Below are 24717 nucleotides of genomic sequence, written 5' to 3'. Positions count from 1 at the left end.
CAGCCATCTGCCTGTTAGATCCAGGCTCCTTCTGGATGGTGAAAACGGCTCAGGAGATGACCTGTGATTAGGTCCATGTAATGGTGTTAGCTTCCTTGAGTGAAAGGGGTGGTCTCTTTTCAGCCTTGAAGGAGGCTGTGGTGTATCCTCTTTTTAAGAAACCATTGCTGTTTTAGTTGGGTTTCGTGCTGGGGTTTAGTATGGAGATAGCATTAGTCATGCTTGTTGATGATCTGTGGTGGAGCAGGGTTGGGGATGGTCATCAATTCTGGTGCTCCTTGATCTCTCAGTGGCTTTAGATACTGTTAACAAACAGTATCCTTTAGGGCTGGCTTTGGGGGTTGGGGGTGGATGGAACTGTTTTGCAGGGGTTCTCCTCCTTTCTCTGTGGCCAGCTTTAATTGGTGTTGACATGTGGGAAAAAAAAGTCTCTGGAAGGAATGAAAAAAGTTGACAATAATTGACCCTTCAGTTGCCTCACTATCTCTAATGCACCCTTTGAGGATTCAAAAGAAGCATATAGGCTATCATTTCTTTTCTTTTGTATATTTTGAAATGATAAAACAAGGACTGATAGGCAAGATAAAGCCGTTGTTTCTACAAATTTTTTCTTTGCTGTTTATTCTCTCATTCAGTATTTGCAAGCTAATTTGACTAGAAATGAAGACAATGTTGCCGTTTCAAATCTAACTAGAAATCCCTATTGTGGTTTGCAGATAAGGAGACATACTTTTGTGGCCCATGAATATCAGGATGGTTTACAAACTCAGTACTCCAATGTAAATTTTGTTTGTATCACACCTAAGTCTGAACTCCTGTGTTCTATTTTGTTTTTAACCACTCTGAGATACCATAACCTTTCCATGTTAGTTCAGAAAGAAGACAGTCTGCATTTCACTTCAGTTTTTAACTGGGAATATTTAACCAGAGGACTTCTTGAGGGTTCCCACCAATCCCCTTCCCCCATTATTTCAATTTGAAGTCTCTTCACTTTCAGGTAAGACTCATTCTCCATATTTTTTGTATGACCTCATCCTCTTCTGTTGTTTTTCAGTGTACAAATGCAGACAACTCACCACAGCATCATTGAACACCCTAACCTCATCAGCCTTCATACTTAGCTGTTCCTTCTGTAGAAGTGAAAGTTTCCACTCAGCATGATAGATGCTTAAGCATATTGTAAAACCAGACTTTAAATGTATGGAATTTTTTTATCACAAATATATTACCTAGTTTTCTCCTTCTAGAGACAGCAGCATTGTAACAATAGATCGGTACTCTTAGGAAATTATTTTTTAAATATAAATTAGAAAATGGTGCTATTTTTAAGAAATGTAAAGAAACATTTTAATGTAGTTTGTTATGTTTGGACTAATGGCATCTGAACCCAGCCAAATTGTGGCTTATTTAGTTAATAAGGAGCTAAACTACTTAGTATAATGTGTAACCCCCAATCCCAGAAACACATCAGAAACACAAACATGCATACATACTATTTGGACTATTGCAACACATGGAGCTGCCCTTGAAGAGCATTCAGAAGCTTCAGCTGGTACAGAATGCAGCTGCCCGGGTTATAAATAGTGTCAGCTGCTCAGCACATGTAACACCTCTGCTTCAGGAGCTGCACTGGTTGCCGGTGTGTTTCTGGGTGCAATTCAAGGTGCTGGTTGTCACCTATAAAGCCCTTCATGGCTTGGGACCGGGTTACCTTAGGGACCATCTTTTCCCAGTTGTTTTTACTCATCCAATCTGGTCCAGCAGGTTGGGCATGCTCTGGGTCCTGTCAAGCCAAGAAATGTCAGCTGGCAGGGACCAGATGTGCCCTTTCTGCTGTGGCGCCTGCCCTCTGGAACATCCTCCCTCCTGAGATTAGGATGGCCTGACCCTTTTGGCTTTTTGGAAGGCCTTGAAGACCTGGCTTCATGCCCAGGCCTGGGGCCCCAAGTGTGTGAAGGGCCCCGTTTCATGGTTGTGTTGATACCGACGGTTTTTAAAGATCTCTTGGCTGCATTTATACTGTATTTAATGTTTTGTATTGTTTTTAATGTTGACTGTTTTTATTGTTGTTAGCCACCCAGAGTCACTGGTCTGAGATGGGCGGTTATATAAATTGAATAGATACATACATACGTACGTACATACATTCATACACAGAGTAAACCTTATTCACATATGCTAAGCCATAAATTATGGCTTATAGCCAATAACTAGGTTCACATGGCACACTTAGCAAACCAAATAATTGCTTGATGTTGTATAAACCTAGTAATAGTATTACATCTAGTCTGTGGTGGATGCAGTCCTATGTGGACCAATTGTTATAGGGGCAGACTATAACAGAATCATTATAGAGCTGAATTATAGAAGAGATTGCCCATCCCCCTCTGAAATTCTCATTCAGGCTGTAACAGAGAAAAGATATGTTGTGAGTACCACTCATATCCTCAACCAGCCTGCCCTGTTGCTTAGGCAAAAAATTCAATAAAAAAATCATAGGAAGCCCACACTGGTGTTACATATCTAATTACAATCTGGGATAGGGTTCATGAGTAAATGAGTGGAAGAGAGAGCACCATTATCCCATCTGGCCCTTCTCTGGATGTGGGTTTTGCATTCCTCATGAATTCTAAGAACTGAAACAGAATGATAAAAATAGCCTTATATGCCTTCATTCTCAAAACAAAGCAGATAATTCTGTAAACTTCTAGTTGTCGTAACTGTGAGTTGGGCGGCCATATAATTTTCTACATAAATAAATATATTTTGGCATTTATGGTATTTCTGAACAGAAACCAAACTTAATACTGTATAAACCTGTGGATAAGCCAAGAATTTTAGGTGACAAAATACACTAAAAAAATTTGGAAAGATGGAAGAATATAGAAATACACACAATGGGGGAATGGATTGTGAAGTTGGTAGAGTTTGCAGAAATGGCAAAATTGACTTGTTTGATTAAGGAGGAAACAACAATTACTGAATTGGTGAATTTCAGGATTTACTGATTAAAAAGAGTTCTTTATGGGAAGAAGAAAACCTTGATATGTAATTTGGGAGGATGGAAATGGTAATCATTATGCTTGTAACTGCTGCAAAGATCGGAAGTAGCTTCTTTAGATATTTTCCTTTTCCTTTGTTTTAGTCTTTTGTCCTTCAGTTTTTCTTTTTATGTTTTTTTAGCATTTTCATTCTGTGTAAAATTCTTTCTTAATATCAATTATATATATACATGTGTGCATGTGTATGCACGTGCACGCACATGTGTTTGGCTTATCCACAGATGGGCTTATCCGTAAGTATACACGGTAGGTTTTTCCTCAGTTTTTTTAAAGTACCTGTATATCCTGTATATACTCATGGATAAGCCCATCTGTGGATAAGCAGACCATCAAATTTTTCATCAAAATACCATGAAAAATGCGCCACCCGCAGATAAGCCAATTGTGAAAATTGAAACATATGAAAATTTTGAGGGTCGCTTTATCTGCAGGTGGCACATTTTTCATGGTATTTTCGTTAAATACCATGAGGGGGGGATTATGTGCAGGTATATACAGTAACCTGTAATGCAAAAGATGATTCTAAGCCCTCTTCCCTTGAGGAGGAAAATGGAAAACCAGCACCACATTATGTTCTTATTTTTTGATTATTTCATAGCATCTAATCCAGGAGGTTAGGGTTTGTTTTTTTTTAAATGCTTTTAACTGTTTCCATTTTTTCATGATTACGTCTGCAGGATATATTCTCCCAGAAGAGAATTTCTTCCTTCTATGCTCCTTTTTTTTCTTGGACAAAAGTATCTCTTTCATACATTTGAGCAAACTTACAGGGAACATGCCAGAGAATTGTAACACCACTAGCCCAGCTACTATGCTTCATTTTAATGAAGCACAAGATTTAAGAGACTCCCATTTTTCAAAACAGTAGAGACATAGATTAAACACAACTCTTTGTTCAACAGGAATTAAATCTTGGTCTTCACTTAGATCGTTCATTGACTTTATTATTATCTTCCTACTTATCACATATTTGAGCATGTAAACTTTACTACAAAATGGATAAAAGTCACATGTGCCAAACCAGAAAATATAGAAACAACATTTTTCATTGGGACAGTGGCCACTAACAGTTATACACAGTTGCACATCACACAGATTCTTTTTCTGGAATAAAAACAATTTGTCTACTTATTGTTCCTACAACTCAAGAACAATTAATAAGAAGTATAAACATAGAACCATTTGATTTCTTCAATACAAAGCACTACACAAATGTCATATACATAGAAAGTTTGCTCGCAAATATTTCTCCATTTAATATTTTAGAGCTAAAAATATATTTCAAAGGCATCTTTATTAATTAAATCCATCTAGGGCTGTTGGGATTGATTGAACTATCTTTCTCATTTCCACAGCCACCCTCTTCTATCCAATCTTGCAGCTTTACATTCTTGGAAGAAGCTGATGTGATGTACTGTAGCTGAGACCTAAAATTATACAACTGTCTATAAAAATATATACTTTGATTTCCCTTGCTGAAGGCCTGCACTGCTAAGCCTTCAATTTCTACTTTAATTTCATGTACATAGAACTTCAAGACACAGACAGAATACACATGCCACATTCTTCTAGACACAACTATTATTCTAAGTAGCAATGCAATGAAAGGCAGTATGTCAAGGATACACATAATTTCCACTTATTAACATATGGCACAATTTAGCAGTATCTTCTATGTGCTTCCTCTATTTTATGTTCTTAAACATTTTATGCACCCAAACATTTTTAATACAAGTCTTAAGTTCAAGAATACATTTTTGCTCAAAGGCAGGCAAACTTGGAGTACTGGGTACCAGTTGCACAGGTACCAATTGTCTTTGGATGGCATCATCCAGACCTAGGACTAGAATTTTTGAAAATAGTATGCAGTTGGATGTTCAGAAGAGTTTAAAAGGCCAAAATATCACACCCTTCTCCACAGCCTCACTTTAATCCAATGGAAGTAAGGGGGTAATTTGTTTCTTTGATTTTATATTTGCTTTTTATATTTTGCTAGTTCCACCATAAACAACACTTCCAAGTTCCCTTCTTTTAGGATTTATTTAAGGACTTAATTTTACACTTGTTTAAAATCTGAGAAGGCACAAATGCATTTGCATATGTAGCATCCCTAAAGGAGGAACTTCAGTATTCTAATTAAGCTGGAATTCTGATGCCATTTCCCATGCAGCTGATCTATTAACTGCTCAATACCTAACACAGTGTATTACTTTTGAATGAAATAGTAAAAGATTCTTGGATTGTAGTCTTTGTTCAATAAGCATTCCAAGTCACGTTGCCCTGTAATTAACATTATGATTTAAGTTTGTAAGGGATGATCTCTAACTATGGTCCCCTTGGAGAGGAGAAACATTAGGCCACAGTTTACATCACCAACAGACATGGTCCACAACATTTCAAGTTTAAGAGCAAGAGACTCTTGAAAAAAAATGGACTGAGGGGGTCTATTAATTAGTTGCTATTGCTGGCTCTAATCCTGGCTATTGCTGTCTCTAGTGCTCTTTTCCCATTAGAGGTTTCCAGCTCTTGTAAAGGCAGATCTTTCTGTAAGCAGCTCACAGTACAGAATAATCAATCATTAATACAGTCTATCTCTGTATACTTTCCTCCAACTGTCTTGGTACTGAATATGAGATTGCAAACCTAACCTAGTCGCAAGCACTGATCAACCCCTTATTCAGTCATAACCTAAGGGCCATGGACTATTGCTGGGACTAGAGCCACCAAATCAACAATAATCAGAAGCAGGGGGAAAAAAATTAAGTTCATTGCTTAACTAATCTGGCTATTTCTGAAGCCCAGTTTCAGATTTGTGTCACTTTGAATAACCCTACATTATTTTGCAAACACATCAAACTTGGTACATGTGCTGAATATGTGGTGAAATGCTCATCACCTATTTTACCTGCACTTTATGTACATAAACATCTCTATACAAGGGCTACATAGCCCTTTAGAATTGATCTCCAAAAGGTACTTGGAGTGCAAACACAGGACCTGCATGCAATACTTTAAAGCAGCTGCTTAGTCTTGGGAAGCAAAATGGCTAGTATAATGCACTGCAGATAAGTACTCCCTCTGTGCTCCTGAATCTTCCAAATAAACTGTTGGAGATAATATCCAAAGCTTTGTATAGCCCTGCTCCATACAACTTAATTAAAGGATACAGATAACCACACCACTTTAGAATGAAAATGCTTATTCTTCAGGGTTGTTTGGGTCCTTTGCATGAATTCATGGTTATTTGACAATTGATTCTCTTTAGACATTTCACATGCTGATTATGATCCTCAGTCACCATCCATATGTTCACATCAAGTAATGAAAAAAACTTAATTAAAGGCCACCTGATACAACAACACTAGAAAACTAATCTGGTTTTGTTTAAGTATGACGTACCTCAAAACAAAAAGAAAATCTAACCATAGTTATGCACAGTATTATTGAACAAAGATAATTTTATTACAATCTTTCTTGCTATATATTGTAAATCAAGAAACAAGTATGATCACAGTACCAGACAGACAATAACTAACACCATCTAGTCATGATACAGATAAGGGTACTCAACAAGGCAGTATCTTTAGCTAGAAATCTTGGTCCTCTAATTTTTTTGTAAAGTATTGCGCTGATTAGATTTGTTGAGTTTTGAATACAGTTGGTAAAGAAATATCAAAAACAACCAGTTTTAATATATGTATATGCTTCTTGAAAGCATGTTAAAAAGCAAGGATTGATATGTTTTCACAGATGTGTTTCTACTTATTTTCTACATGTCATTATGTTCTAGGTTGTCAGAAAGAATTAAATACATTAAAGTTAATTTAAGCTTGGAAGATACTTCAGTTTACATAATTTTGGTCCTGCTGAGGAGCTAGTAAAAGATTATGTGCAAATGTAGTAGAGGTTCCTTGCTCAGTATGTTTTAAAGAAAAAAATATCTTCAGGAAGATAACTAAATGCTTAACCATTTCCCTGCTTATGATTTCTATGCTTAATACTGTCACCTCCTAAAGCTATTTTGTTTCAAATCTAAGCAGCCAGAACTCAGTTACATATTTGTTTATAACATAGTTAGATCATTATGAATCTCAAATAATTCAAACCATATTAATAAAAATTAGTTTCACAAATGTACTGAAAATGTCCTTGCCAAAAGTGGAATACGTATGATTATCACCACCATTCATTTTTGTTAAAACAACTAAGAAGTTGTAGTAGTTATTCAGTTTAGTGTTATATGTCAAGATGGTTATACCTCTGCCAGTATTAAAATACACACTATTTAACTTCTGCTTTAATTTCAACATGGTTCTCATCTAGCTAGCCCAGATCAGCCTTGTGTCCTTTTGCTTGTGTGTGTCTCTGTGTGTGTGTCTGTGTGTGGAGAGAGAGAAAAAATGATTTTAGATCCTTGCATTAAAGTATCTTAAGTTGCTGATGCTGGAAAAGATAGTTGGGTTCACACATTAGCATGTATTGACCATAATGGCTGGTTTCACACACTAAAACCAAGCCAAGTAAACCACTTTATTGTTTGTATAATCCAGCCAGTGAATTTGCTATAGTTTATGACAGGGACTGATACCCTTTTGAGATTGAGATGGTGGGTTCCATTATACAATCTCACACAACAGTGCAGGTGCCAAACACATTACTGTATTTTTTTGTAATGCCAAAATCTCATACAGTTGGCTTGCTTACCCTAAGTTCCCAGACAAGAATGGTGAGATCCCATGTGAGAACACAGCACTTAAAAAAAAACAAAAACAGTAGTGTTCTGCAGAACTTACTTAGACATTTTGATGCCTATGTGTTACCTCACCTATGGCTACGGTGAATCCTTGCCTCTCTTCTCATTCATTTCACTGCTCTTTGGGGAAAAAATGGACAGAGAGATAATGATTGGATACTGCCAGCTTCTCCTTTCTTTATATCTCATTCCAGGCAAAGCAGATATGTGGGGACGGTGCTGGTGCCTGACATTTGCTTGGGGAACAGTCATCTCTACAGTGCATATACTGAGATTCAGTTGAGGATAACAATGCCATGAATGGGCCTGGAACTCTTTGAAATACTTATTTCTTTAAATGAATATGCTAATATATAAAGGTAGAAAAGAGAGTATTAGTTAGTAGCTTTGTGTACTTCTGGTTCCAAAAGTATTTGGAACTGGTTGTCTAAAAGAAAAGACAGTTTATAGGAAAACTGAATTAAGTCACTAAAGAAAAGGTTATAAAGTGACTTTCCTGCTAAGTCTCAAACATTAGAATCAATGTCTACAGCAGGAGCGAGAGTGTGGGTCTTTCCCAAAATTAGGGGAATGATTAAAATTAGCCAGCACAGAATTAAAAACGAAGATAAATAATATTTAGCACTGAAATACATCATTTAAAAGTAATATTTAAAATTTATTATAAAATGAAGATTGATTTTGAAGGGATCTTTTCTTTCCTCCAAAAGGAATATTTTGCATATTTTACTTTTCTCAAGACTAGCTGAATGCCTGGCTAAAGTTACAGTTGTACTGGCTTGGTGATTATTCTACAAGAGAAGACATTTGAGAAGATTTGACATAATTAAAATTCTGCATTAAATAAACACTAATTTTTCTTTAAAAATGAAACTATTCCTATTTATCTAAAAAACAAATTCCAAATGCTCAATTTGAGTGAATATATATTAGTTAACTTATGACAAGGGAAAAGGCAGCTAACTTTGTAAAAGACAAATTAATTCTTCTCCTAGGAAGGTTCAACTGGTAGCTGATATTTAATTATTGCAGCCTTAAACATTTATTTTTCTATGCAAGACTTGAAGAGCCTAAACACAGTTGCTACTGATTTAGGAATATTATGGCACTAACTCACTTACTAGGAATACAGGGCAAGAGTGATGATGACTATCTATTTTCAAGCTTCCCCAAACTGCTAGTTATGCTATAAATAGAACTCAACAACCTGTAACCTGATGGGCCATAGTTTCAGAGATATTTCCTTACCTAAACAGGGAAACAGAATGACCAAGGGCAAAAAAACAGTGGGAGTGTGAGCGACTTACGGCTTGCTGCTGGCTTCCCTGTTGACTTTGCTTGTGGGAAGCTGGCAGGGAGTATGAGAAAACTTCCTTCCTTCCTTCCTTCCTTCCTTCCTTCCTTCCTTCCTTCCTTCCTTCCTTCCTTCCTTCCTTCCTTCCTTCCTTCCTTCCTTCCTTCCTTCCTTCCTTAACATAATATAGGTTTGCGCCATTTGCCCTCCCCTCATAACCCTTAGGAGAGCCCTGGTTAAGCCTCCTCCTCCTCCTAGACTGACTTGTGGAACTGCTTGGCACTTTGCTGCAGGGAGGTGGACCAAAGGGAGCCGCAGACCATGAGGAAAACTGCATCTCTGCTCCCCATTCTGGCATGTCCCCAAGGGCCCTCTCCCTCAAGGGAGGAAGAGGGCTCACCCGTCAATCACTGGCGTCCCCAGCCTGCCCTACATCACCACTGGCATCTGAGTTGCTCCCTCATCCTTTCCTCAATGCCAACCGCCATTAAGAGATTTTGAATTTCTGCCTCGTTTCCAAAGCAGCCAATCACCACTCACCAATTGGACACAGGAGACAGAGGGAGGCAGGAAAGAGGTCAGGGATACACCCATGATAATCATATGACCTGGGCTGACCACGGTGGCGCAATAGTGCAGCCATGCTGAAGTGGCCACAAATTTCCCAAATTTCAATCCCACAGGAGTAATGGGTCCTGGAATTTGGACACATTCTGTACGTTAGTCCATTTGAGGTACCTTGGTTCAAAAATTGTTGCCCTATGACTCACCATTTTGCCCAGCTGAAAGTTATAGATACAAGAGTTTTAGTAGCATATAGATAGATGCAGCTTTAATCCTTGAAGTGTTCTGTACTCTTTTAATTGACCAGATAGACTTAACAGATGAAAAGTCTATATGCTCATTTATTTTTTTCAAAGTTGCATTCCCCCAATCCAAATACTGTATTGGATCTAGGCAGGGCAGTGTACACTGGTATCAGAAAAGTAAAAAAAAAAAAAAAAAAAAGTTAGAATGGCAATTGCTGACATAACTGCTTTGCTTGGCTCTGTTGGCAGGAATCTCATGCAATAGTAGATTGTCACACCACCTACATTTTAACTGCTAAACAGTTGTTTCATACAAGTGATAACAACAGGTAAATCGCTGTAAATTCAGTCAACTATAGGAATTTTTCCATACTTCAGCAAGAAAGATTTTTTTCAGATACAGAGTTTGTCTTCTGATTTATATTTTAAAGGGAATGTATTTCTCTTAGATCTGTTACAAATCTGTTTGTATCTTGCCTCAGTTAAAAACGGTAGGATGAAAGAAGTCCTTACTCAAAGTGAACATTCTGAAAAAGTAACAAAGAAAAAAACAAAAACAAAGAAGAGTTCAGTCAGTCTAAACTCTTAAATAAAGCTTTCAAGGCTTTTAAAGGTGTTATTTCTGCAGCAAACCAGCTATCCAGTCAAGGCATATCTGGATGATATAGAGACCTGGGAGATAATGTAGGAATCTGTTGTGCTTTGACCTTTTCTATGTAAAATCTGAAACCAGAATTCTACCAAGGTGAGGTTGATTCATCTAGTGGAATGCTTGAAGCTATGATCAGTTAACTGGATCTGCTCCAAATGTGAGCACAGCCATTTTCTAAGAGAAGCAAATATGGCTTCAAAAACAGAGCACAGTGGCCAGGGAGTGGTTCAAAATGTATTTTAGCTTTAAATATGGATGCTAAGATTGCATACTGGAAGGCTGGGATAGGATATGTAGGCAATGTTTGGCCACTATAGTTTATGAAAGCAATCAATGATGTGCTAGTGTTTACATTTTAATTCTTTCTACAGGCAAGATGTAGAGAGTCTGAGTCTGTGTCTGTTTACTGCCCATGTTGCGGTCATGCTTATCTGAGACATTAATGTCTACACATTGATGAAAAGCTATCCCAGAAGACAGAGAAGGTATTATATTGCCCTAGCCCTAAAATAGGCCACAAGTGAAAATTTGTTTGATGCTGAAGAACACTTTGGAGAAAGAAAGAAAAAATCCTTCAGGTGAATGAAGGCTAGATCATTTAGATATTTTTAATAAATGAAAGTTAATAAGTTTTTAAGATTCACAAGTGGGTTCAAGAGTAGCACGTGTTAATGACAGCACTTTTGCAAGAATCTGATTTTCAAAGAGGTCCCAAGAAAAAGATATTTAATAAAAATGATGAAAATACCCTGGTTACCTGTAAAGAAGAAGGATCATGGATTGCTATGATACCCTGTTTTTTTCTGTTCCATACTATTTATGGGGGCAGGGTGGAAAAACAAGCTTTTTTTTACAAAAAATATCAACAATAAGGGGACAAAGAAATGAGGGTTAAAATTTGAAATTAAGTGTGCATGATCCTAAGACTAATAGATGAAGAGAATCAAAGCTAATTTAGTAACTTCAAAGAGATTGGGAAATGTTGGGCTTCAGGGTTTAGTGACCATGGTCTAGACAACAGATTTCCTGATGCTTTGTTGACAACTGTGGCTGGTATCTTCAGAGGCAAGAGGTCTCCTTGCCTCTGAAGATGCCAGCCACGGTTGCCAGCGAAACATCAGGAAATCTGTCATCTAGGCTACCATCACTAAACCCTGAAGCCCAACACTGCTCAACGGATACTGGCTGTGGAAGCCTACAACAGTACATTCAAAGAGATTATTGCATGCAAAAGAATACAGGACTCAGTAGTGATTTCCAAAGTATTTAGGCATGTTTAACTGCAATGCACAACTGTTAATTATTTAATATGTTAATAACTGTAAATTCATGAAGATGGAACTATACTGGTAAATCAGTATCAATGGACATTAAACCTCCAGAACTATTCCTGGATAACCTACATTCGTTTCCAGAAAGCGTGCTAGAAATTCCTGCATATGTTTTTGAAAGGGATAGAAACTACGCAACAGCAGTGCTTAGTGTGTCAAAACTCTGCCTCTGATGGAACTGATTTATTAGATGGTGTTTTAATTTAATTCTCCATTTGTGGAGCAGGAATACCCTCACTCGCAGCAATAAACAGTGAATTGGTCTTATTAAGTAACACACAGCCTTTCACTTCACTCCTAGCCGTTAGAAGATGAACCGGGATACCTAGATTTCACAGTAAGCATTGGTTAAGGAAAAAACTGATAAAACTGAGTCAAGCCTATTCTATCGGAGGTAGAATCACCATTATATTCTACTCATCATCATTTCTTGCTAAACAAAAATATGACATGGGATATTTTTAATAGTTTGATAGTAAAGGATTAGCACCTCTGGACAGTGGAATTGATTCACAGATGGGAACAGTTCAAATATGTTATACCGCCAAGGCCTGTGTACAGTACCTAAAAACCCACCCACCCATCCCCATACATTGCCTGAACCTCTCTTTATGCTCCAGAATGGTTGAGGTACTGAATATTTTAGTAGGCTACCAAACCTCTTCATTTAAGGGAAATGGTAAGCTACTTAACTGGCACATGATACTTTACCACAGTTTATATACTCCAGTCAGTCAGTTCACTAAAAATGCAATCTTGAAATCTTTGGCAAGGCTCACACCCAGGTTTTATAATGAGATTGAATTAGTTTGACAGCCATTTTCATACCTGGGAGGGAGCTGTAATACACACCTAACTTTTTTTCTCTTCTTAATTCAAGCAAGGCCAGCACATGTGCTTGGTAGTAGATCTCATCTATGCTGGGCACTATTTCATGGAAGTCAGGTTTCTGTCACAGATCTAAGGCAAACATCACAATTTACAGGAAAGAAAATGAGGACATCAATACATTGTGCGTTGTTAGGAGATACACAACCTTTATAACACAGTAGCAGTTATTATTATCTCTGGATTTTCTATATCCTTTTTGCTTTGGACCATCCTCAGTTCCAGCTGGGCTGAATTAGGTTTGTTTCCTTCTCCAGCTTGGGCTTAAAACAAAACAAACAAAAAAACAATGCCAGGGAGGTTTAATATTAATATAAAGCAGTGCATAAAAAAACCCCACACCTCCCAGACCCATAACCCTCCCCACATCAATAAACTTTGCTGTCATTCTACTACAGTTTTTAGATCAGCACATGAAGGCTTATTTATGGGCCATTAATAAGAACTGTGAAATCTGCTGAGTCTCAGATATGCAGTTTTTTTGTGATGACCCAAATCTTTGGATGCCTATCCCTGGAAAATAAATATGGCCTGCTCTTGCTGACTGTTGGAGGATTTTAACAATTGGTTTATTACAATCTGCATGTTACCTTCTGCCATATAAGAATATTAGCCTTTAAAGTTTCAAAAATACTCTGGTGTTTGTAAGAGACTAACATGGATATCGTTAATGTTTGTGTTTTAGTGGAGTGGTCTGTGTGTATGTGTCTGTACCTCTCTGTGTTACTGCTATCTTCTTGTTTTTGTTCTGTTATTTTAACCTCATATACTGAAAACTGTTTCTTATGATTTATTTATTTGTACTTTGAAGTTGGGTTTTACATTCAAAAGAAGGCTAGAAAATTATTATTATTATTATTATTATTATTATTGTTATTAACAACAGTACTATCTTAAATAGGCAGAATAATAGCAGCAATTTGTTGCGGCTGTATACTTCCACAAAGTTCCAAGCAGGGCTTCATAGTAACATTCCTCTTTGCTGTTCTCTCTCTAGTCTTATTCAGCAGCAGGCCAATCCATTTAATTCTTGTGGCCAATACTCATAATCAGAACTATTTTCTGTAAATGTGGTAGCTTTCCCCATTCTAGCATCACATTGGCTGGAAATTCTGAGAATTGCAATTTCAATGCAGCTGGTCTATTCCACTTAAAACTATCTCTGCCCATGGCTCTTGCAACATCTTCTACATGTAAAAATAAGGTGAAAGGAAGAGAAGAGAAGAAGCAAGCATCATAATTTCCTTTCCTTTCTCTAATGATAAAGCTACAAATTGTGGCCCAAATTAAGGCAGTTCAGGAAATGACTGGATCCAGTGTTTCAAAGATCTGTTACAAACAGATTAGTTAATTACTTTCTGCCAGAGGTATAAAAATTTAAACAATTCCTATAGCATATGAAACAGTGGATTAATTTAGTCAGTATTGCAAGGACACTTACACATAAATCTGTTATTTTGGCTGGGCTGTTACATAAAATTCCTGTTGTCACTATTACTGAAGAAGTAATAGTAGCCTGTTTTGCACATAATGTAAAGCCACAGGCGAGTGGATTCTCACATTATATGATGCCACCCCCCCCCCAACCAATCACATTATGACTTAGACTATGTGGAAGTGCAGCAACTTACTGGATTCACACAACAGATTGGGCTAAATGTGGTTGATAATTAGTGCTTCATGTGAGCCTTGTCAGTATGATTTAGAGTTTAATGTGTTGTTCAAACCCAGTTAATTCATTAAACCATGAGTTAGTATGTTATATGAACAGAGCCACTGAGTCAGCAGAGAAATTTAGCTTCCCATTAATCTCCTTTATTATCTGTTAACCTGATCCTTTCAGCTGAAGATACAAGAAATTGAACTGAGGACCTTTTACATGCAAAGCACATGCTAAGTCACTCAGCGATGACACCTTTTTAGTAAGCCTTCTAACAATAAATGAATATATGCAGAAGCATTATGAAAATAACCTACCCTTTGCACTCTTGATGGTCCTTTGCAAAACATGTTGCATTGCTGATATAGTCTTTTCACAGGCCATCTGCAATTGAAAAAGAGGGAAAAAAACGGTTTTACAGTATTACCATTTCATTGACTCTGGCCAGATTGAATATTGACTGACATTTCAAATAATTATTTAAATTAGATAAGAAATACAAATCAAGGTGCTTTACTCTTTAAATCACTTTCTGGTTTAGAAAAGCTAGCCTGACTGACACACCGTGCTAAGCCTGCCAGAAGTTGGTTTGTTTTTTGGTTTGGTGAGTGAAATTACAAACTGTGGCTTAGCATTAGTCCAAAGTTTGTGCAGGATCATTTTCATTATGCTAACACAGAGGTTTAGCATCATTTCTAAATAAGGCTGTTTGTTTTAGAATGTTTGTGGCCATCCATTGTAAACAAGTAATACATAGCCTTATTTTGTATAATCTCTTGATCCTGTTCAGAACAAAAACAGACAAACATTTTTTCTATAACTGATACAGTAGAAGAACTGAAAAATCTTTCCATACCTTAAGATTGTCTGGGTGTTTGTGAGTCCAAGCCAAGAGCATGGCAGCAAATAGGTCTCCTGTTCCAACAAAGACAGCATCTACTTTGGGAGACTCCATTCGGATCCTTTGTGTCACTATAGTGCCATCTGCTGTAGCTATTAAGGCATTAACTATTAGTTATATTCTTCTCAGTTATGCAATCATATAGGAATGGTATAGCTTAGCATGGCTTTGTTATACATTACAATAAATCCAGGGCCCAAATATAGAAGCACTGATGCTGGACAGCTATGAACAATATTGTGTGTATGATACAATTCTGTGGGAGCACAGGAAAAAATAAAGTATTGGACTTTGTCACTGAACTGAGTTGGGCTAGTGGATTTTGCAAAGTTAAGGATTTTTTCCTTAATCTTTAGGCACAGCATATGCCTTTCCTGATAGCCTCCTCTTTCAATGCAGACTCGGAATCTCTTGGAGAATGTGGAATGAAAAGTATAGAAGTGAAATTAGTTACTTCGCTATTGACTCAATTACACTTTTTGAACTGTGATAACATGCTGCAATGAGTCAACATGTTAGAATAGCTGTTTCATTCACAGTGGTTTCCTTCACCCCCTGACATCTGGGTGTACAGTATATACAGCTCCTTGTGATCTGGAATTCTGTGTAATTGGAGTTCCAGATCCTGTGAGGCTTCTGCATGATGTAGGTGGCATATCTAATTCACATAAGTTATTTATGCAGTGATTCAGTACCTGAACACTTTGAATTAAACTCAAGTAAATACTAAAGGTATACAGTATAACCATCTATTTTAAAAGGAGGGGGGCATAGAGAATGGAAGGGTGAATCCCTTCCATTTAAAATAAGCCTGCATCAAAAGAAATGCAACTTGCAATGGGAACAAGTACACCTAGCCGTTCTTAGAAAATGTTATTTTTTAATTGCCTAATATATCTCTTGAATAAACTTGCATCATGACTATTACTGAAGAGGGCAGAGTTATGATCAGCCTATGAACTGTAGTCTTCCTTCATGTTGTAAATAAGATTCTTTTATAGGACATTATTAAAGCAATGTTCTACCAATTATAAAATCACTTACTCATATTAAGAGATGCCTGTTCAAAAACAAACCCTATTTAGTTCAAAGGTCCATACTCTCAAGTGAGACAGGATTGCAGCTTAAATATTTCTTGGAATAAAGCTTATATGTTTCTGCAATTTGTGCTTTATACATTTGAGTAGTATCTGAAAACAAAAGCATTAATTTTACTTTCTTATAACAGAAATGGGAAAAATTGGGTAAGCGTCATGATACTTGTTTCATAAATACTCATACGATAGACAAGGCTATTGATTAAAAATGAAACATACTTCTCCTTTGGCTTCCTAATGCAATCAGATAATCATTTCCTGAAGGTGCCTGAAGGTCTGAGCTGGTGATTACAACCGTTTCTGGTCCCATATTGTGCAGCATATCCATTACCTTTCCAAACACACGAGGGAAAAACGGTTAACACTAATATGTGTATTTGCAAGACAGAGACTATGGTTCTTGGGACGTCAATGTCCAAACTGCATGCATTTTGATATGAAATATAATATGAAAAAGAAATTTGTTTCATAGCTTCAATGATTTAAAACTCTCCTTATCATAAGAAATCAAACTGCTTCAGTGCATGCTGGTACACAGAAATCTCTTAGACCTGATTTATTCAGCCACTAGATCAGTGTTGTCCAAACTTGGCCACTTTAAGATGAGTGGATTTCAACTCCCAGAATTCCCCAGCCAGCCATGGGGAATTCTGGGAGTTGAAGTCCACTCATCTTAAAGTGGCCAAGTTTGGACAACACTGCACTAGATCTATGGTTCTAACAGAAAGAAAGAGAATTTTTGCAAGGAAACAGAAAAAAAGAGAATATCTGAACAAGTGAGCACATGATGGCACAATGCATTGTCTTCTTCCGAGAACCAACACTCCAGCAATGCAGATGTGAGACTATTTTCTAGAATGATTTGGGGAAAGCAACTGTAACTGAATGAGTTAAAACTGGTTTTGATTCTGGCTATAATGACAGGAACTTGGAAGTAGAGGCAGAGGTGGTAGATTATGTCCTCCATACCAACTAGCCTGCAGAGTAATTAGGGCTCACTTTATAGAATACTTTGAATTGTCTTTTCCAACTAATATTTTGTCACAAAATGAGTGTTCATCTCATAAAAGCCAATTAACATGGAGCAGTATAGTACTGAGATGACATTACAACAGCACTGTTTTATACCTGGCTGAAACTTACATTAAAAGATTTAATGTTAAAAGATTTTTCCGCAGCCTATAAACAGAATAAACCAGCAGGTTAAGGAAAAAAACTCTATAAAGATTTTAACATGTGGCCAAGTTAAAGCTGGAAGCTTGTTAAATTGTCAGGCTACTAAACTTTGGGTTTTTTCATTAGCTAAAATAGTTAATTTGACATTGCAATGAGCACTAAGAAACAAGAGGGATATCCCATTGTGACGCCACAACACTAAAATGTAGATAAAGATAAGAACAACTGAAATAGTGAGGGATAGTCCCTGCTGCAGGGAAAATATTTAATCTATAAACTGACATTTAGTTGGCTTTGCTAGAAGAAAACTGCAAAGAGCCATGGATAATGTTGTCTTGGAAATAGAATTCCATTATGACACAATATGATTAGTAAAATTAATGTCAAAATACTTTACTGCAGGAATCAGAGACATTGCCTTTAATCCAGCCTATAGATGTTGAAGCAATCAATAACAGGATGGACATCTAAGGGTTGCATCCAATGGTCACTGGTATCAGTGGCACTTCCACAGATATAACAGGCAAGATTGGGTCATGAAAACAGCATGGATTTGTGCACTGTACAATGTATAATACAATGGATTTTATTCTGGCTTAGCACAGCCTTCTGCAACCTTGGTGCCCACCAAATACATGGACCGACTCCCAACATTCTAAAAAAATGGCTATGATGGTTGGTGAATTCTTGAAGGTGAAGACCATGTATCTTACAGGTATACTGAGGAAGGCTAGCCATATCAAATCTAAGAAATAGCCAGCCATAATACACTGATTTTCCAAAGGTCGTAATTCCCTAAGTACCTTTCCTTAATAACAATAGGGGTTAACAATAGTAACACCAAGAAATGCAGAGTTCATCCTGTATAATTTTGTCAAGGCAGTGTGAAGCATTGGTCTGAGAACAAAATATCCTACTTCATGTGGCTAATGCATTAATAGTGGAAGTCTTATATGTGGGTTGTCAGGAATTTGTTTGGGGGATAAAACAGTATCAGAAACTAGGAGTTTTACTAGCAGCTAAAAGTGTGAAATTGATAGACACCTCAGACAAAAAATATAGTTGTACTGATAGATTTCCTTAATGAAATGTTCTAGAATAAGTAGCCTGTATAATCAGCTCTGTAGCAAGGTGAAAGCTGTTTACCCCAGGAGCTCAAAGATGACTACAAAGTTGGCATATAAACACCAGGGGGCAGTACTATATAGTAGTACTATAATACAGCAACTGGAAGTCAAATCTGGTATACTCCAATGCATTTCTTGCTGACAGATAGCACGGTCACTTCTAATTTATAATTTTCTGCATAATGGATAGTGGGAACATTTTTAGTAGAAAAAAAGAGATGTGGTTCTATCATCCTGTTAAAGCATTGAAGGATTACTATTTTGAGGGGGAGGGGAGGGTAGCTATGTTGGGATTACGATTCCTAGAATTTCCTGCCAACTTGCAGGGCACCAGAGTTGTGAAGTCACTTACAAGGCTATTATGTTGCTTGCCACCAGCTGTAAACGTACAGAGACACATAGAGGCATGCATGATTTGGTTCACACATAAGAGTTCCCCCATTGGGGGGAGATGGGCGGTTGACAAATTTAATAAATAAATAATAAATAAAATAAATAATGCTATGCTGTAATGTATGGTAGTTGGTTTATTTTTAGATTAGCATGATATGTGAACCCATCAAGTATGGTTTAGATTTATGCATGCAGCTATCTCTTGTTCAACAAGCATGATTAAAATCCTCTTTCAGCATGGGATGTGAACTAAGCCATAATCTCCGTGTAAAGGAGTGTTGACATGGCTGTCTTCATTCAGGCAACCACAGCTTATTTAAAAAAAAAAAATCAGGGCAGTACAGGTAGGTAGTGATTAGTGCGAGTTTGAATAGTGTGAAATTTGACTTGATGCGATTTATAAATTGATACTAGGTTGCATTTCATGTGAGCCAAAATTCAGTTAGTGCGAGGCTAGCGCCCATGCAGTTGCTGTTGGGGTTTTAGATGCTAATTGTCATTTGTGCAAAATGGAGATAAGGAAGATTCCATTAGAGGAAAGCTCCAAAAAGAAAAAGCTCATTTTGAAGAACTACAGCAGAATACAGGAGATGCAGGTATGCTTTGGATATGGGTTTATCCTCTTTTACTATTATTTACTATTACTATTTCATTGATAAACATTTATGTTTTAAAATTTTAATTGCCTATTTCTGTTGAGATGGGACCAACTACCCTATTTGCCACAGAAGTATCACTTCAAATAGTGTGAATTCAAATGATGCGGCCATGGCATAGGATTCATTAAATGCACTAATTGAGACCTCTCTGTACAAATGGTAAAGTCTGTATCAACTAACTTCATACTGAGGTACCGTTTCATAAAGATGCACTTCTGGATGCCACAAAAAGCCCTCAACAGATAAATTATTCCCCAGATGACCACACTGGAGGTTTCCGTTGTATTCACAGCATTATTCAGGACAGAAACCCATTTAAGCAGACACTTGGCTTCCAGCACACCTACCTCTATTGCTTCTTTTTCAGTGTGTATCTTCCTGCCAGTAAGTAACCTAAAGTAAGGAAATAAAACTTAAAACAGGATCCATTGCTACTGTATTTATCCTGTCCTTTAGAAATATCAGCTGTAATTTTTTTCATGGAACGTTTTGGTGAAAAATATCAATCTTTTAATGCCCAATGGGATAAAATTGGTAAAATTTCTTTGCCCCAGCTATTTAACCACTCTCTTGTCACATTCTATTCAATGCAGTAGATATATTATTGAAAGTATGGTATCTTGTGGCTATCACGTGGCTTAATGGAAGTTCAAGGCGTATTTTTTAAGGAAACTACCAATAATTCCATAAGCTTACCACAATTCCCCAAAGTATAATTCTAGCTCCTGCCCTTTCAGCCTTTGCACTGGTGTTCAGAGTCCTATCATCTTTTACAGTTGTCCACTCAAAAGAATTTTTCAGCTACCCTAGCTTCAGAGAGACTTGAGTTGAATTCCCAAGGGAGACTGAACGGCTTCGTTGAGTTAATTATTTCAGGAATTCAAAACTGATTTTTTTCTGCTGAAGTGTCTCTCAAAAGCAGATCTAATTTATTTCTGAAGTAATTTTGTCACTAAACTAGCCGTTTTGATTACAGGAAATGTTCTGGAACATGTTGGCCCCAAAAACAAAGCCACTGATGTACATGTAGACATTCTGATACTTCATCTGTATGTAAAAATATATATTCTCCAAATCCTTGTAGTTAACAATCCCACTAAAGATAAAACTACATGTTACACTATTTACATACTGTGTAACTGACATTTGTACTTTTTTAAAAAAAAATGTATTAGAGTACAGTAAGCGTATAACATCTTTATCTAATCTTATACACAGATAAGAGGATTAACAATTTTCCTGCATAAAATTATTTCTGAATTCCCTTGCCACATGAAATATTTTTTTAAAAAAAAACCATCCAGAAGAGAACAGAGAAATGTACCCATGTCTTTAAAGAGACACTAATTTACTATTTTTAAATCAACAATCAAGTTTATAAGTATTTTTTAAAAGTTTGATTTTGAGAGGGCAAGAAAACTCCCAAGCTGCCGCCACCGCTGCTGCTGCTTCCTCTTCTTCCTCTTCTTCTTGTTGTTGTTCATTATAAAGGTAATTTAATACATTGAACAGTGAAAAACTTTATTCTAACTCTTTGGAAAATTTGTAAGAAAATAGCACTCACTCAGCCTCAAACTGATTTGGTGTTATTATATCTGCTACAGGTACCACATTATCCTTATACACTGGAAGGAGATCCTCTGGAACATACTGTAAAACAAAGGAAGTCATAATGACTTTAGAAGGTTAGGCAGTTCATTCTAGAAAAGTGAAAAAGATTCAAATACAAACACAGGCATGGACAGTTCCACTCAATTAACTGGTAGGGAGAGATTCACAAACTCTACCACATTTAGAAAGTTTCTATGTGAAGGAATGTCGAAACAGATGTTGACAATCCCCAACATAATGTTGTGAATGCTCCAAACTACATACACAGTCTCCTATTTTTCAGGCATCCATGTTCAGCTCTTCAATATATATATGCAAAATCTGTATGGATTTGTATGGATATGAGGTTCATAGTAGCACCATTCTGGATATTTGCTAATGCACACGCACACCTCAGAATGGAAAACTTTAAAAAGGTCAGAGTGGCCTAAGGAAAACTACTCAAATTCATTGACAAGTCACTTTCAGTAAACAGATTTTCATGGAAAGCAATCATCATGCAGCCATGCTTCAAGCAGTCTCATTCTTCTGTCCATTCATGAAAACTGGGGATTAGTTTCCTGTTCTAAAACAGTTTAGTCTTAAGCAGTGTACTGAAGAAACAGAAGTGCCTATGTATATCTTTTGCAGAAAACTGGCACTGATCTGTTCTAGAATGAACATGGAAGGGCATTTTCTTGGGATTGTCTGGTGAATGCTGTACACTGAGGTGTCTGTTATGCCTAAAACATACAATATATTGTAATGTGTGGTTACTTTGGCATAACACATTTGTTTATAAAGGTGGGCCAAGTTTATAATGGATTACCAACCATATAGCCTTCCCCGCTCCACTTGTCACCCATCACAGGATCACACACTACAAGAGAAAAATAAAACTTAATCATAAGAAGGGAATAAGTAGTATCATATAAGAATGCTTTTAAAATTAGCAATAATCAAAACAAAACTCTGCCAGGCTTATTTCAAATTTTGATGCTACTTCTTGCACATTGTTATTGAATCACCAATGCATGGTCATAGGGTGTCAGGGAGAGCTCCTATAATGACATAATATCACATTACATGGCAGTGGTATCCATTGCTTTAAAAAATTGCTTGGTTCCTGTCCTGTGCTGAGAAGTGGATCTCTGTAAAAGCAATACCATAAAAAGTAGCAGATGATCATTTGTCCATTTTCACATGGTTCCATAAGACGACAAGCAGAATTACAAGGAGTATCTACCTTAAAATATCAGAGAAACACTTCTCAAGCCCTGACCAGCCAAGTGGCCAGAACAACAGGAACAGTCCAATGTCCTACCACAACTTTTCCAAATGTGACAGCCTTTCATAGTTTTGAGCTATTGTTTCCCTGGCTAATGACAGTTGGGGGTAATGGTTGTAGCAGTTCATTATAGCTGGGGGGAAACTGGTTGGGGAAGACTGTCCTAAAATAGCATGATGGAATGTGTTATTTCTTCAAAAGCAATAAACTGATTTGATCCAACACAGCCTTATTTGAAAACTCAAGCATAGTATGCAATAGTTACATATAGTACAAGTTTCTCAATGACTGCTTCATTCAAATTCTCTTTAGGCTCTGGCACTCAGTTGTCTCTTTAACATGAGAAGAGATATGCCAATGTAATAAGTGGTTAGTTGCCACTTGTAACATCAGATAAGGTTATTGTCTTGCTTTCTGGTGCTATATTCATGAGCAAATAGCAGTTAAAAAGGGAAAGTAATTTAACAGATTTATCTCAAGTCCCGGCTAATGTCACAAAATCCAACCTAGTCTGTGGCACTTTTGTGACTTTCTTGTACTACTCATATACCTTTCTGAAGCCCATGGAAAGTTTTCAGGACACCTGTTAATACTAGATGGAGATTTGTTGATTTATTAATTTAAAAGATTTATAAGGCTACCCCCTCACAATTTTTTACTCTAGGCAGAGTACAAAAGAAAAACTTAGAAAGAATGAATGCAGTACAAAAAAATCAAAAACATAATCAATACATAATTGAGACTGGTGATAAAAACATCTACCATCCTAGCCCAGTGCACAGGAGAAAGGCCAGTTCTTCATGGCTCTAGGGAGGGCCAACAGGGTCAAGGTCATCCAAACCTCAGGGGGAACTCATTCCAAAGGGTAGGCGTAATAATAGAGAAGGCACATACCCTAGGTCCCATTAGATGATACTGCTTCAGAGAAGGGACCTGGAGCATGCCCATTCTGTGCAACCTAGTGGGACATTCAGAGATGACAGGGTAGAAGCAGTGATCAGATCCTATGTCACGTAGGGCTTTATAGATAATAACCAGCACTTTGAATTGCACCTAGACACCTATTGGGAACCAATGCAACTCACAAAATAATGACGTTATGTTGGCATAGCAAGGCACAGCCATTACTAGCTGTGCCACCAAATTCTGGAGCAGTTGCAGTTTCTGCATGGTCTTTAAGGACATTATCATGTAGACCACATTGCAAAATCCAACCAGGAGGTGACTAAGGAAAGAGTGACCATAAACTGGGCCTCCTGATCCAGAAATGGATTCAGTTGGCACACAATATGAAGTTACTCAAAGGTGCTCTGGGCTACAGCTTCCACCTGCTCCTCAAGCAGGAATCATGAGTCTAGGAGGACCCCCAAATTGCAAACTGGCTCTGAGTGAGGGAGTGCAACCTGCCCAGAACCAAAGGGGAAAATCTCCAGAGCTGGATTATCCAGTTCTGCCAGATTATCCAGTCCCACTGGATCCAGCAATGGCTTGAGGAGAAGCTGGACTACCACTTCCCTCAAAGCCTGCAGAATCACATTTTGAAAATATTTTAAGTAAATGTGTTTTTTTGAACGGTAATTGGAGTGTTTTTTGAACTATAATTAAGGAGTACATTTTTGCTTTCATCACCAAACTAAGGGTTGCAAGCCAAAATGACTAATACTAATTCCTTATCAGCAAAAACTCCTCTAAAAAGTCTCAGAAACTGAGGAATCTCCAAGAGTATATAATGAATTGCAATAGCTTTTTCAACTTGGTGCTCTCCAGAGGTGTTAGTCATCAATACCTATCATCCCCAGTTGACATATAGCAGGCATCCCTTTGGGAAGGCTGACATAAAATGAATTGTTTATGTATCATAAACTTACCATATACCAGATTGGAGTTTTGTTGCTTTAGCTCTTGAACAATATCAACCACCATTGCAAGGAATGATTTGTCCCGTGTGTAGCCTTTGATAAATTGAGAAGGGGAAATTAAGACTGTGTAAAACCAGTTGATATGAAATACAACTGGCTTGAAGCATTTCTATTGCCA

The 24717-nt window shown here is 37.2% G+C and overlaps 1 protein-coding gene across 5 annotated transcripts in view; it reads right to left on the bottom strand.

The window, feature by feature from the left end:
• Nucleotides 1–3980: 3980 nt before the first annotated feature.
• The window catches only part of PDXK (pyridoxal kinase), a 56360-nt gene continuing 35623 nt past the window's right edge, over nt 3981–24717 (bottom strand). Inside the window, exons 4-12 of one of the 5 annotated variants that reach the window (XR_015796803.1) lie at nt 24549–24632; nt 22226–22272; nt 21367–21452; nt 20150–20195; nt 16667–16778; nt 15306–15442; nt 14767–14833; nt 12754–13052; nt 3981–4489 (exon numbers count right to left, since the gene is read on the bottom strand). Coding sequence is in view for 3 of the 5 variants with exons in the window: in XM_007426338.4 (XP_007426400.1) it covers nt 12940–13052; nt 14767–14833; nt 15306–15442; nt 16667–16778; nt 20150–20195; nt 21367–21452; nt 22226–22272; nt 24549–24632 (692 nt within the window). In the remaining 2 variants the exon portion in view is untranslated. Of the gene's footprint in view, nt 4490–11661; nt 13053–14766; nt 14834–15305; nt 15443–16666; nt 16779–20149; nt 20196–21366; nt 21453–22225; nt 22273–24548; nt 24633–24717 lie in introns of those variants that run through there. The other 4 variants (XR_015796804.1, XM_088144715.1, XM_007426338.4 and 1 more) reach the window with 4 other exon arrangements.

The sequence above is a fragment of the Python bivittatus genome, unplaced genomic scaffold, assembly GCF_059951505.1.
Source record: "Python bivittatus isolate LINGU-HERP-01145 unplaced genomic scaffold, Pbiv_v1 ctg000350_np1212, whole genome shotgun sequence".
Classification (NCBI taxonomy): domain Eukaryota; kingdom Metazoa; phylum Chordata; class Lepidosauria; order Squamata; family Pythonidae; genus Python; species Python bivittatus.
Note: the sequence above shows the minus strand (reverse complement) of the source record. Positions and strands in the feature narration are given on the sequence as shown.